The 15,113-nt window shown below is 44.0% G+C and overlaps 1 protein-coding gene across 3 annotated transcripts in view; it reads right to left on the reverse strand.

Annotated features, from left to right (window-relative positions):
• The window catches only part of CAMK2A (calcium/calmodulin dependent protein kinase II alpha), a 382,548-nt gene extending 370,022 nt beyond the window's left edge, over positions 1 to 12,526 (reverse strand). For 2 of the 3 annotated variants that reach the window (XM_082256096.1, XM_082256094.1), the window contains exon 1: positions 11,863 to 12,504. In XM_082256096.1, the coding sequence (XP_082112222.1) occupies positions 11,863 to 11,924 (62 nt within the window). In that variant the 5' untranslated portion in view covers positions 11,925 to 12,504. Of the gene's footprint in view, positions 1 to 11,862 lie in introns of all 3 variants that reach the window. The other variant, XM_082256095.1, reaches the window with a different exon arrangement.
• Positions 12,527 to 15,113: the final 2,587 nt, after the last annotated feature.

Consider the following 15,113-nt stretch of genomic DNA (forward strand, 5'->3'; position numbering starts at 1 on the left):
TTCAGACATGAAATGGATCGCATAGGTGTGAACACCCATGCGATCCAATTCTGGTGTGGACCCCAAAAAGGGTCCTGTGCGACTTTGGTCCGAATGCAAAGCAAATTCAGCCATACAATCTGTGTGGCTGAATTTGCACCGCACAGACATCGCATGGGTGTTCACATGCAATGTCTGTCATCGCACATATGTGAACCAGGACACAGATTGTATTGCTAAATTTGCATTGTATTCAGGCCAAAATCCCACAGGACCCTTTTTTGGGACCGCACCAGAATCGCATCGCATGGGTGTTCACACCTAGGTAATCCAATTCATGTCCGAACTGACAGTTCACACTGCGATATGCGAACTGTTCTGGGGGTGTCATTAACTTTGTATTGACACCCCCAGCGATTCGCAAGTTGAATGCAATGCGGAAACCTGCAGTGGATTTGCATGGTTCCTGCATCGCATATATATATGAACCGGAACCGGAGTGTCTTAGAATTAGGGGATCGTATGTTCACCAGAAAAATGTAAAAAATGCAGGTTTCTGCAGTGCTACAGCTCTAAATTTAGAGGCTTTACAGTTAGGAAAGGGATATATATATATATACCCTGCCCTACAGTCTGAATGGCTGGCAAAATCTATTACCTGACTTACCTGTCAGCTGATTGATTGGAACCAAACCGGTGGCCAGCATACAGTATGCCCTGCTTATTGACTGAGTGTGCCTTAATCCTTGGAAGAGACTAATGTGACCTCTGACAATGGTCAGATACAGTGACGGCTGGTGCTCCATTGGTCGGGGGGCGGCAGATGGACCTGGCCACAGACCCCCCCCCCCCCCCGTCACTCCAGAGTACAGTCCACACCACATACCCCGGGCGCCAGTTCACTTATCTTGTTCCTCTGGGCGGCGACGGCTTCCCCCTCAGTCTACTCGATGTCCTCTCTTGGTGGCCGTCTCCTCCTCTGCCAATAGGATGCCTTCTCCTTTGGCCAATTGGGAAACAGGTCTCAGGACCTACTTCCTGATTGGCCGGGAGGAGAATCAGTGTAGCAATAGCTAATATTCATTCGCTATTGTCACACAACTGGGTGGGCTCAGGGCGCAGTGCTCTGAGCCCTGACCCCACCCTTTTTTGAAGCCTATTAGAGCCTCTGGCTCTAATCACGTGCTTAAAAAAAAAACCCTAATTGGAATCCATGAATCCGGCGCACTGCATGTAGATTAGGGGGCAGGACCAGGACGCATGGATGGGAGGGGGGGGCACCCCTAATGGGCGGGCTGCCACTGGTCAGATATAGGCTATCAAAAGGAGTATGGAGTAGCTGAAAGGTAAGTACGAAGTACCTTTTTTTAGTAGCTAGGCTACAGAGCAAGAGTAATGGGCCATACACATTATGAGATTTTCTGAAGACTTTTTCCTTTAGACTTACCAAAACCATATAATATGAGGTCAAACCTAAACACTTTCAATTTGTATGCAATCTGGCAGGCCCTTGCGCTACATAGAAAAGGTAAATCTGAAGGAAAAAGTCTTCAGAAAATCTTATAGTGTGTATGGCCCTTTAGGGTTTACTGGTACTTTACTGCTATCTAATTTTTACCCTGAATCTCTCACTTTATAACTTCTTTGACTGTTTGCTGAACATGAACAATATGTTCACTTTTTTAAGAACTTTTGTTTTATAAGAGATTAATAATGCATTGTAACCCATAGCAACCATTCATATTTCAGGTTTTAAAAATACGGTAAAGCAATGACATAACAACAAGAAGTGATTGAAGATGCATTACTAGAGATTACTAGACTATGCCATTTGCTGTTTCAACCAGTCTGCTGAAAATGAATTGAGCTTAGCTTGCCATAGATGGGCAGTGAAAGATAGACAAGAAGACATACAGTATGTATGGTCTTAAACAATGTGGCAATTCCTTGCACATAATATTTAATTCTCCTGACAGGAGTAGGTAGCTTACATTACTTCCTTATAAAATGAAAAGAGGAAAGGGGGACAAGCAATGCAGAGATCCAACAGGTAATTCTGGCATTAAAAGTGTTCATTTTTCACCCCTTTGGGTAGCCTGCATGGCAAAAACCTCACCTAAGTAATGCATTGCACCATCTAATAGAGGGCACGATTTATGGCCGCACTTCTTCCTTTGGTTCTTTGTTTGAGGTCTATATACTTAAGTTCCCAGCCAATGGTGTCTCAGTGAAGGGTCATTCATCATTGGCTTGGCCCCCCAATAAGCTAAAGCAGGAAGGGTTTTTATAGGGTACACAACCTGAAAACTGACTGTGTGAACATACATTATATTACCAAAAGTGTTGGGACACCTACTTTTACACACACATGAACTTTAATGGCATCCCAGTCTTAGTCCCTAGGGTTCAATATTGAGTTGGCCCACCCTTCGCAGCTATAACAGCTTCAACTCTTCTAGGAAGGCTGTCCACAAGGTTTAGGAGTGTGTCTATGGGAATGTTTGACCATTCTTCCAGAAGCGCATTCTTCCTTACTGATGTATCAATGGGCAGTCAGAATGCTAGAAGTGCCTATCTACCAGTCAATAAAAATGAGTGAACTAGCAATAAGACTAACAGAAAGAAATAGATTCAGGCAATTTTATGGGTAGCAGATGATCTTGGATCTGGTTAAAACTATATTAACCATGACTGCCTTTTTACCTGCCATAGCCATTGAACAGCCAAGCAAGACACTCCTATTCCATCTGTTCCATCCTTAGTAATGCAATATAAATAGGAACTCCAGAGATTAAAGCAAACCTCCATTGTTGCCATGGCAACTATGTTGAGCTGGGATCCCCGGGTGCGGGAATCCCTGGTAGATATCACAATATTAGTTGGTAATTTAACCACTTCTGCACCAAAAGGTTTTCCCCATTAATGACCAGGCTAGTCTACAAACTAGGGGAAAGATTTACGTAATTTGTATTTATTTTTTTTTACAAGCAATGGCGACAGACAGCGATTTTTAGCGGGACTGCAACATTGCGGGGGACAGATCAGACACTTAACTGAAATGTTTGACACTTTTGTGGGGACCAGTGACATTACTTCAGTAATCAGTGCTAACAATATGCACTGTTACTGTACTAATGACACTTGCAGGGAAGGGGTTAACACCAGGAGCGATCAAAGGGTTAAATGTCTCCCTAGGGGGTGATTTCAAACTGTGGGGGGGGGGGGGCGATGGGCTTGCTGCATGAACACAGAGACCTGTGTTCCTAAATAAGAGGAACACAGGATCCCTGTGTTCATTACTGACAGAACAGCGGTCTGCCGTGTTTACATCGGCAGACCGCTGTTCTCTCTCCACGGGGAGTGATCGCGAGTGCTCGGTGGCAATCGCGGGCGCCGGACCCGCTGATTGGCTCCCCCTGTAGCGTGCACCCCCACAAGCAGCTCTGCGAAACGACGTACATTTATGTTGTTTCGCTGGACAGAGCCGACCTGCCGCAGTATATGTACTGCTGGCGGTCGTCAAGTGGTTAATCTGCTAACCAGGGCTATATTTACTGTGGGCCAGTACCTACGTAAACAGGGTTAGTGGGGGGCACCACCAAGTCCCAACATTCACAAACTAAAATAAAGTTTTTATGTTTTTTCTTCTCTTCTGCCTATCTCTAGACATTTGTAGCTACATTTAGGGAATGTTGAGAGGGGGCTTTTTATAGTCCTCTTTCCTGTCTCTTCTTTGGTGGTCTGTACAGGTCGAAGATAGAGAAGATTTTGACAAACTAAGGAGGCTACACAGACAAGATCTCGTTGAATCAAGGACAGGCTGGATCATAGATAAGGGGTGGAGGTGGGGGGTTGGGGGGAGGGGTTACATGTGTAAATATACAAGGTGTGTGAATAGGGGGTACTGCTTTACTATGCATAAGACGGTGGTGGTGAAAAGAATCGAGGATGGTGGGCTGTATACAGTATACTTCTGACTCCTGCACTGTGTATTTTCCCACTTATGACCCCTTCACTTGACCCCTGCACTATTCACACTACATACACCTGACCTCTGCACTATTTAGGTGTTATATTCCTGGCACCTGCACTAAGTATACGCATACGTATATGCATATTTGTGACCCCATAAATGCCAGGTACTGTACGTCAAAACAAAAGTTGGGAAAAGTATAGTTACTTCTCTTTAGAAAGTATCCGTAGCCTGAGTACAAACACCCGTCCCCTGGTAGCTTGCTGTAGAGAAGGACCCTTGCTCTCAATGTGGAAGCAGTGGTCTTTCTGATACATCCCGCCCCCCCTCTCAATGTGGAAGCAGTGGTCTTTCTGATACATCCCGCCCCCCCCTCTCAATGTGGAAGCAGTGGTCTTTCTGATACATCCCGCCCCCCCTCTCAATGTGGAAGCAGTGGTCTTTCTGATACATCCCGCCCCCCCCTCTCAATGTGGAAGCAGTGGTCTTTCTGATACATCCCGCCCCCCCTCTCAATGTGGAAGCAGTGGTCTTTCTGATACATCCCGCCCCCCCCCTCCTCAATGTGGAAGCAGTGGTCTTTCTGATACATCCCGCCCCCACCTCTCAATGTGGAAGCAGTGGTCTTTCTGATACATCCCGCTCCCCCCCCCCCGGAGTGTCTGTGGCATCCGTGTCGGGCCAGGAAGGCACCCTGGTAACAGTCCTGCTTCTCATGTCTAGTGTAACGTGTCCCTACTCTGCTATTGACCACGTTTCTCTGATGCCTGTGGCTGCTTTCTGTGGAGAAGAACCCTTGCTCTCTGTGTGGAAGCAGTGGTCTCTCTGCCAAAGTCTCATACATCCCCCCATGAAGTCAGAGTTAAGCTGATCATATACATTTGTTATATTTATTTTTTTCGTCCAGTCAATAAGATGGATAGAGGAACCCTCCCCCCTTCCCCCCTGTAAGTACTAGTATGGACTAGTATGCTGCAGTATAATTACAATTTTGTTCTTTAGATACACAAGCCTGGTAGAGAAGATTTTGACTACCTAATGGCACTTTTCCACTGCAAGTACCGGCTCGGCTCTACTCGGCCCTGCTTGGCCCGGTTTGCTTTTCCACTGCTGGTACCGCATGGTACGGTGTTGGAACGGTTCGGTACGGTATGGTATGGTTTGCTTTTCCACTAAAGTAGTACTAAAGTTAAGTGGGTGGGATAACAACGGGGTGGTTGGGAATCTCTGACCAATCAGTGGCTAGTAGTGACTGCATGCAAAGGATTGTGGGATATGGTACCGGGTATGGTACCTCTTGGAACCACAATCGAGGTGGTACTGTTTTTGAGAGCCGTACCGTTTGGTTCCATGCAGTGGAAAAGCGCCGCCGTACCGTACCGAACCGTTCCTACACCATACCATGCGGTACCAACAGTGGAAAAGCACAAAAGCGAGCCGAACCGTTCGGTTCCATGGAGTGGAAAAGCGCCATTAGATGGCCACACAGACAAGTTCTCTCTGAATTGGGGACAGGTGGAACATAGATAAGGGGTGTGTGGGGAGGTCCAACCCCCCCCCCCCCTCCAGAGAGTTTCTGCGGCATAGGCTTAAGCCCAGGCAGGTGGGCACCCAGGGCATAGCCCTGATTCTCATGTCTAATGCTACATGTCCAAACTTTGCTACTGACCACATTTCTCTAAAGCCTGTAGCTGCCAGACATGTTGTCTCTGGGCGGCCACATTTTACATATACAGGTATGAGGAGGGTGGCATTAAAAAGGGCACAGTCCATCAAGCAGCTCCACCACCACCACCCTATGCTTTCCCCCTGGCTATAGCGGCTGAAGGGCCAGTCAGCCATGCCACTAGAGGCACTGCATATTTGTGACCCCATAAATGCCAGGTACATCAAAATAAAAGTTGTGAAAAGTCCTATGGTTACCTTTCTAAAGAAAGCATCCACAGCCTGAGTAGAAACACCTGTCCCCTGGAAGCTTGCTGTAGAGAAGGACCTTTTCTCTCTGTGTGAAAGCAGTGGTCTCTTTGTCTCTGCAGAAGTCTGATACACCCCCCCTGAAGTCAGAGTTAAGCTGGCCATATACAGTTAATTTTGTTCAATCAGTCAGTGAAATGGATATTCTGACAGCTGCACCCTGAGTGGCTGCAGCTGCTGATAGATTAAATACTTTTAACATGTCCTTTGAAGGAAGTCGATTAAATGATCAACTCCTTTTGAGTGGCGACAGCTGCACACTGACCTAAATTTGGCCAGTCCTTTAGACTGATCAAATTATGACCAGTGTACAGCCAGCTCTAGGGTTGTCAAATGAGCAGGGCAGAGCTAGAGACCTGACCTAGCATCTTGGATCTCTGTAGAGAGACCACTGCTTCCACCCCGAGAGCAAGGGTCCTCCTTTGCAGCTTGCAAGCAGCGGAAAGGCTTTTCTACTCAGGATGTGGCCGCTTTCTGAAAAAAGTTATTGTAAGACTGCACACTTTGTGCCCGTTCACACTGGTGCGATGCAGGAACCCTGCCAATCCACTGCGGGTTCCCGCATTGCACCTGACTCACAGGCAGTTCACACTGCCATATGCAAACTGCTGGGAGTGTCAATACAAAATTAATGACACCCCCAGATTAGTTCACATATCGCAGTGCGAACTGTCAATTTGGACAGGAATCTGATCTCATAGGTGTGAACACCCATGCGATCCGATTCTGGTGCGGACCAAAAAAAGGGTCCTGCACGAATTTTGGTCCAAATGCGATGCGAATTCAGCCATACAATCTGTATGGCTGAATTTGCATCGCACAGACGTCGCATGTGATTTGCATATCAGTGCCGTGCAAATCACATGCGATGTCAGACATCACTATACTGTGAACCAGCACTTTATTTATTTGTTATGCACCTGAATTGATTTAGCTAATTAAAATTTGAAATAAATTAAATTGAGGTCCACTTGGGCATTAAATAGTGGACTTGATGGTAAATTGATTGATGAATTTCTGCCTGTTTTGTCTAACTTACGCAAAGCAGAGCCTTTACAGGATACAAAAAAATAAATAAACTGCCTCAGATCTGCCTAGAATTCCAACCTTAAAAATGTTTTTTTTTCTCTTTTTTTTTTTAATATTTTTTTTTTTTTTTGGCCAGGGCAACACAGGTTTAATAAACAAGTTGGTATTTGTATTACATTTAGGTAGCGGAGCCGTGCTGAGTCAATTTTCCCCTTTCCTTCACCAGTCGAATGAAAACCACACTACCCTTCTGAGCAGCCTTGAGATCCAATTGAATGCAAATAAACCCATACAAAAGACACAAAAACTTTCGAAGGTCTTTTTAGCATGGCATATTATTTAGAGTGACTTGTCGATGCTGTAAAATCTGCAGCCCATCAACGAAGAAGTGGCAAAGTACCGTTCTGCTCCTCTGCTAAAGCTCTAAGGGTTGTTTGAGAGCAGCGTGGGGTCTCCCATTAAGGCTTTCTGTGTTGGATGTCATTACACTGCAGTGGGTGGGAAGAGGCTGTCAGAACATCCATTCTATCTGGGGGTGTATGAAATACATTTTTCCTCCTGCACGCTTTTAAATCTGCTTCTCTCGGGGGGCCTAACCATCAATGTTTAAATTAACAATTGTCCCAATGCCTCTGGGGATTAAAAATAGCCATGCTGGAGCCAATAAAAGACATCCTATGGAAATGATGACCTCCGTTGTACTGAACCTGTTAAAAGCAACAGGATTTGCGCTGCTTTAAAAAGCACAAAAGGGAGGGGGCAGATTTTTCCGCACAAGGAAAGGAAAAAAAAAGACTTAATTAGCTGTTCACAGTACCGTGGGTTAAATCAATGCCATACATTCCAGCATGCATACATAGTCCCAGAAGCAGGTAGAGCAATATGTTAGCGCTTAGCAAATCCGCCAACCCACTGGGCAATCAAACTCATAAGTTAGCAATGAGCAGTGAAGAAAAGAAACTGGTAGAATCTGTATGAGCAGTCTTTGCATCTGCAGCTCAGATGTGTCCCCAAATTCTAAGATAAAACCATACATTTTGGGACCCCCAATGCAAAACTAGCCTAAAGGGAACCAGTCATCAGAATGCCAGCAGTTGCACATTTACCATTTACCTGGTTGTAAAAAGTAAAGACTTGTGGTTTTACAATAAAGAAAATGAATTCACCTGTAGTGTAAGCTTTTTGCATACTATCTTTGATGTCAAGATTTAGAAGGGAGAAACAGTAAATCAGTTGTGCTGCCATCCAAGGAACATGTTGATAGGAGGAGAGAGCATATTGACCAGAAAGATTTTCTTATCAGTGTTCTGCTTCTTCTTTCACTGATTAGTAAGGATGAGCTCAGGGGCGTTTGTGATCCCAATCTGAACCTGCCTGAGTTATCCTGCAAGGAAGCTGTTACTGCACACCACCAATCATAAGTGGCCAAGAAATTCCCTGCCCCGCAGCACGTATACAAAGGGATGCACTGGCAGGATAACGGATGAAGGGGGAACACCCCGAAACACGTAAACGTTTTTTTGGAGGTCTACATCCTTTCACGGCCTGCGGCAGCTGAGCATGCCGAGTGGAGACCCCTGGTGGTCCCTCATTGCTTATTGCCCGTGTTTCATAATCGTTTTGTCAGTATAATGTGTATACATGTCTATTACAATAAATTGTTTTAAAGATAATGCGCTAGGCTGGTGCGCCCTCTGTCCATTTCTCTTTTCCAGTGTTCGTGATCCCAATCTGAACCTGCCTGAGCTATCCCACCAGGAAGCTGTTACTGCACACCACCAAGCATAAGTGGCCGAGGCATTCCCTGCCCCACAACATGTATACAAGGGAACTCCCTAGCAGGATAACTCAGAACAGATTAACAGAAAGATTTTCTTATCAGTGTTCTTCTTCTGCTTTCACTGGTTAGTAAGGATGAGCTCAGGGGTGTTCATGATCCCAATCTGAACCTGCCTGAGCTATCCCACGAGGAAGCTGTTACTGCACACCACCAATCATAAGTGTCCCAGGAATTCCCTGCCCCGCAACATGTATACAAGGGGACGCCCTGGTAGGATAACTCAGAGCAGATTGACCAGAAAGATTTTCTTATCAGTGTTCTTCTTCTTCTTTCACTGTTTAGTAAGGATGAGCTCAGGGTTGTTTGTGATCCCAATCTGAACCTGCTTGACCCATCCTGCCAGGAAGCTGTTACAGCACACCACCAATAATAAGTGGCCAAGGAATTCTCTGCCCGGCAGCATGTATACAAGGGGACGCCCTGGCAAGATAACTTAGAACAGATTGACAGAAAGATTTTCTTATCAGTGTTCTGCTTCTGCTTTCACTGGTTAGTAAGGATGAGCTCAGGGGTGTTTGTGATCCCAATCTGAACCTGCCTGAGCTATCCCGCCAGGAAGCTGTTACTGCACACCACCAATCATAAGTGGCCAAGGCATTCCCTGCCCCGCAGCATGTATACAAAGGGACGCCCTGGCACTAGTAAAACTCAGGTGGGTTCAGACTAGGATCTTAACAAACCTAAGTTCCTCCCTGCTGGCTAGTCACAGGGTGGGGCAGAAAGAAGACCTGTAAGTGAAAGTGAAAATGCGCTATAGAAAGATTAGTTTCCCTCCCCTTCCAGGGCTATGTGATGTGAAAGAGCTGTGAAAATCTCAGGTCTGGATAGACAAAAATACAAATCTTTTGGCAAATAAAGCAGCTTTAATATATGTGTTTTATCTATGTTTTTAGCTGTTTGACTAGAGTTTAGCTTGACATAATTTTGGGAATTTTATATTTAGCAGTCCATATTCAAGTGGACTGACAGTGGCGGCATTTAATAATTAATGAGTGGTCAGGATCAATAACACATTGACAGTTATGTCATTATTTAATAGGCTAACCACTACCTAACAACCATCAGTTTTCTTTAATTGCTCTAAATTAATGAAAGGTAAAATCCCTATAAGTAGCTGTGAGCAACTGCACTTCGTTTATCTTTAGGGCTCTTTGCCTAACCGATTCTACGAACCCACCGACATGCTGTAAAGCTGTACTTTGACACTTAAAGCCCCAATAAAAGGAAAGGCAACGCAGACTTAAATTGTTATTTCAGGCTTGAGTTTTGTGTATGATGTATTTCCAACATAGTGATAATAAATACAGAAAGCCATTTATCATAGGCTTGCCGAATTTTTCACAGTGCATAAAAAGATCCTATACTTGTGGTGTGCAGCGACCAAGTTATTGTAAAGCAATACAATTTAGTGGGTTATTTAACAGACATTTATCTAAAATGCATGTGTTTAAATGATATTTATCTAAGATGCATTCCCAGGTGTAGTTAGCATATTGTGGCTAAAGATAAGCTGAATTCCTTTTGGGATTATGTTGGCTATATCCATAAACCGAGTTACACGGTGCTTATGCATATAATATATCAGGAAATGCTGTCAGTCTTCAGTTAGATAGCACAGGTTTCTTGACTCTCTGCCAGTTGGGAGGTTTAGGATGTCCTTGATGTTTGTAAAGTGAGCCAATTCCTTGTACGCTGAAAAGCCAAATGCCACTGACAGTTTTCTAAGAGGAACTTGTCACAGATGGGAACTGATTACTAGACCAACACTGTGTGTGTGTATTGTAAATGCTCTTCTGCATTTCAGCACAAGTCTTACATATCACAGCACAAGAAAATGTGCTTTTGGGTTGAGAGCGCTGTCAAAGACAAGTTAGCAGTTGAAATCACTAAGAATAATGCTGAACAGTACCTAGAAAGGTTATACTGTGCACCAACCATAGCTATGACTGGTGTACAACAATAGAACTACATGGGCTAGCATACTTTCCCAGTTGGAACACATATTTTGACAAGTAGGTTTAAGGCATATTTACGACTCCTATCTGAAAAACAAAGCCATGTTTTACAATAGAGAAGCACAAGTAAAAAAGACACATGCCACCTACAAGCCACTAAAGCTGCTGAGCACACATATCACTTATAGAAGCTCATTGCCATATATGCATCTTATTAAATAGCACTTATCCAACACTTGTATTTTTTTGGCATACCACCATTAAAATAAAAAAGGGCAGCAGGTATTTGCATCACATCAAGGGCCAAAACACTAAAACCAGGCGCCTTCACCTTTTATAATCAACTGTGATACATGCTTCTTATGAAAGCTTATTGCCACACATGCCACTAAACAGACATATCTTATCACACATTCCATCTACAGGAGCACCTACTCAACATGGCTCCTGGCACAAGTGCAGATGTCACTCCTAGAAATTCTTAGCCAACATGCCACCTAGCAAAAGCCAAGATGCCACCTCCAGAAGCTCCTAGTCAACATGCCATCTAGCACAAGCCCAGCTGCTACTTCTACAAGCTGCCTGCTATCATGCCACCTAACAAATGCTCCCATTTCTTATAGAAGCTCCTAGTCAACGTGAAACCTATCACAAACCCTTATGCCTCTGCTAGAAGCTCCTAGTAAACATGCCACCCAAAAACAAGTCCAAATGCCATTTTTTTAGAAGCTCCTAGTCAACATTTCATCTAACATAATTCCAAATGCCACTTTCTAGAAGCTCCTTGTCAGCACGTCACCCAAAAGAAGACCATATGCCACTACTAGAAGCTTCTAATCAACATGCCACCACACAGCCCCTAAATGAACATGCCAATAATAGAATCTTTAAGCCCTACATGCCACCCAGTAGAAGGCTCCTCAGGTACACTTGCCACCTACAGAAGCTCAATGCTACCATTTAATTGCCCAAACTTTTCCAAAATCATCAACAAAGCAGAAATAGAAAACATCCATTTCGCAAAATGTCACCTGTTGTGATAATACCACCTTATTAAAACATGACTGCCTATTATTCCGACCTGTAGAGCTTTCATGAAATATGCAACTTACTTTCCCAGTTCCTCGAACAGTTGGTACTCCTCACTGAAACGCGTGCAGGTGATGGTAGCCATGCCTTGTTCACACTGCAGTAACCCCAGAGATGTTCAGTAGTAGCAGGATAGAGATGTCACAAGCAGCTGGCAGGACAGGTGCACCCTCTTCACGTTGTACAATAGCAGAATCTCTTTCTAAATACAAAAAGATGCAGTCTCGTATTTTTTTTATATATGCCCCTGTGATTGAATGGCTCTCTAGCCCCTCTCTATTCTCTCGCCCTCTTCTTGGTTTCTTGTCGATAGGCTTTTCTCACTTTGACACGTGCTCCACCTACCCTAGGTTGAAGACAAAAATGTTCTCACACGTAGCTATCTCTCAAGTGTTGCTTTAGCTTTTATTATTTCCTCCACGGTCACCTTTCAGTCTACTATCCGCTTTAAATACTGAGTCTCTCTCAGCCTGTTTTGCTTCTCCTGCCCTTCCTCCGCTGTGTTGCTTGCAGGCTGCCTGGCACTATACCTAGACCTATGTATATATTTTCTTTTCCCAGTGGTTTACGCTTGTTCTGCCTGGTCCCTGCTGCTATTGTGAAGGTGAGGAAGGCAGGGACTCTGACTGACAAGCCTGCAGATAAGCATGAAGCCGATCTGTCCTCCCAACCTTATCAGCCGTCGTCAGCATCCACATCTCCATAGCAACCACCCTCTGAAACGCCCTAACTCTGTTGCCAGGGCAACTACTTCCCAAACATCATTCCACCCCTCTTTACACTGATCTCGAGTTTTTTTTTTTTTTTTTTTTTTTAAATCCTAAATGCTGAAGGATGTTAAGTGAGTGGGGAGCTCAATCACAGGCACTGAACACACAAAGGACAGTGGTGTGGCAACAGCATCTCAGATCTATCCAAATTAGATGCATGGACAGTGACCCTGTTCTGTACTAGCTGATGGATCGCTATGGTAACAACAGCTTCCCCATCGGTCCCCAGGAAGACAGGATGTTGTTACCATGGCAACCATGATTGATACTTTACAATAGACAGGTATCAAATTGTTTCCAAGCAACATTTTTTTTTCCTGCTAAGTTAATTGTTCAAGAGAACAGAATTTTCTGCTCCATGGTGTTTAAGAAACAGAAATCACTGTAGCTGCCATATAATGCCATCACATATTTTAGCTTCTTACTTTCGGCAGTAAATTAACTCTTTCTGGCATCTGGATGCATATGTTATGTGCCATGGGGCAGCAAGAAATGCATGTATTCTGCTACCTCCTGCATGGGAGTAGCTTTAATTATTTTAAATGACAGGTGCACTTTAAATTAAAAGCCTGCAGAGAAGGCAGCAATGGGTGATAATTAAGCTGCAGGGACTCCTATGATTTCTCTTATCCACCCCCAAGGTGTGCTATTATGTTCAGTAATGCCCAAACAATGTAAAAATAGACAACAGTAAAAAAAAAAAAAATGTACATGGTGGTGTTTATACAGTAAGGCTTTGAAAAGACCAATGATAATGATATACTGCCCTGTAAAGCACCACAACCAATTCAAGATAATCTTTTACTGATCTCGAAAGCTGAATCCTGTTTTCTGTGAGTTGCAGTATCTGAACTCAAGAACAAAAATGTAATGTACTGAAACTTACCAGTCCTTAGATGCAGTGGCTGCAATAGTTTTCTTTTTAGGGCAAAGCACATTCTTTGCAAGTGCAGAGATGATCTATTAATTTTGTTAGACATGCAGTGTCCTTGTAACTTCGTGTGCACTGAATGGAAATCTAAAACAATCATATATAGAGTTGAGCGAAAAACACCAGTGAAAAAATTTTAAAAATTAGGATAAATAAATAAAAAGTCCAAATGTGATAAAAAGAATCCTTTCAATGGTACCCACACCATCCGTAACATAGAAACATAGAATGTGTCGGCAGATAAGAACCATTTGGCCCATCTAGTCTGCCCAATATATCTGAATCCTATGAATAGTCCCTGTCCCTATCTTATATGAAGGATAGCCTTATGCCTATCCCATGCATGCTTAAACTCCTTCACTGTATTTGCAGCTACCACTTCTGCAGGAAGGTTATTCCATGCATCCACTACTCTCTCAGTAAAGTAATACTTCCTCATATTACTTTTAAACCTTTGCCCCTCTAATTTAAAACTGTGTCCTCTTGTGGTAGTTTTTCTTCTTTTAAATATGCTCTCCTCCTTTACCGAGTTGATTCCCTTTATGTATTTAAAAGTTTCTATCATATCCCCTCTGTCTCTTCTTTCTTCCAAGCTATACATGTTAAGGTCCTTTAACCTTTCCTGGTAAGTTTTTTCCTGCAACCATAAAGTGTGGGATCCTTAAGCTTCCACCTCCACCTTAAAGAGTGCTCACTTACCAGCTTGCATGGACCTCCTATCACAGAAGGTCAATAAAACTTGCGGCTCAAAACCCACCCTGGGCCTTTATCTATCCAAGGGAACTTGTGGGGCATAGAGATCCACCCTCAAGATGGCACAATCACGGGAGATCCAGCTTGCATGGACCTCCTATTACGAAAGGTTAGTGATACTTGCGGCTCAAAACCTAGCCAGAGCCTTTATCCATCCAAGGGAGCTTGTGGGGCATAGAGATCCACCCTCAAGATGGCACGATCACAGGAGATCCAGCTTGCACGGACCTCCTGTTACGGACAGTCAGTGATACTTGCGGCTCAAAACCCAGCCGGGGCCTTTAACCATCCAAAGAAACTTATTGGGAACAAAGATCCACCCTCAGGATGATACAATTATGGGAAATACCAAAAAATATAAAAACTCACCATAGTATAAAAACCCTTAAAAACTTTAATCGTATCAGAAAATAATTGCCCTTAGATCTAGAAGATTTTAAAATCTCATTTGTAAAACACAAGCCGGCTGGCTAATTCATAACAGCCCATCCTTCTAGGATCCAAGAAGCGCAGTGATGTCAGCACATTGCTCTGTTCAATGTGTTTCACCACACAGTGACGTCGTCGAGGGTCCATTGTCCAGGAATCTAAAACAATGCTATCATCTTTCCCAGCTTTTTTTTGTGAACTGAATACACCTCCCATTCCGTTTCAAATGCAGCCTTATGCATTGACATACCTCTTTAGACCCAGAGGCATAACTAGAACCTTCAGGGCCCCAGTGCAAGAAACCATGAAGGGCCCCCCTGATTCCTGGCTGGGGCCTTCCCATCTAATTACGTGCTCCTTACTCCAGTTGCAGGGCCATTAATTACGGTCC

The sequence above is a fragment of the Pelophylax lessonae genome (assembly GCF_965119305.1).
Source record: "Pelophylax lessonae genome assembly, chromosome: 4".
In the NCBI taxonomy this organism is placed as follows: Eukaryota; Metazoa; Chordata; class Amphibia; order Anura; family Ranidae; genus Pelophylax; species Pelophylax lessonae.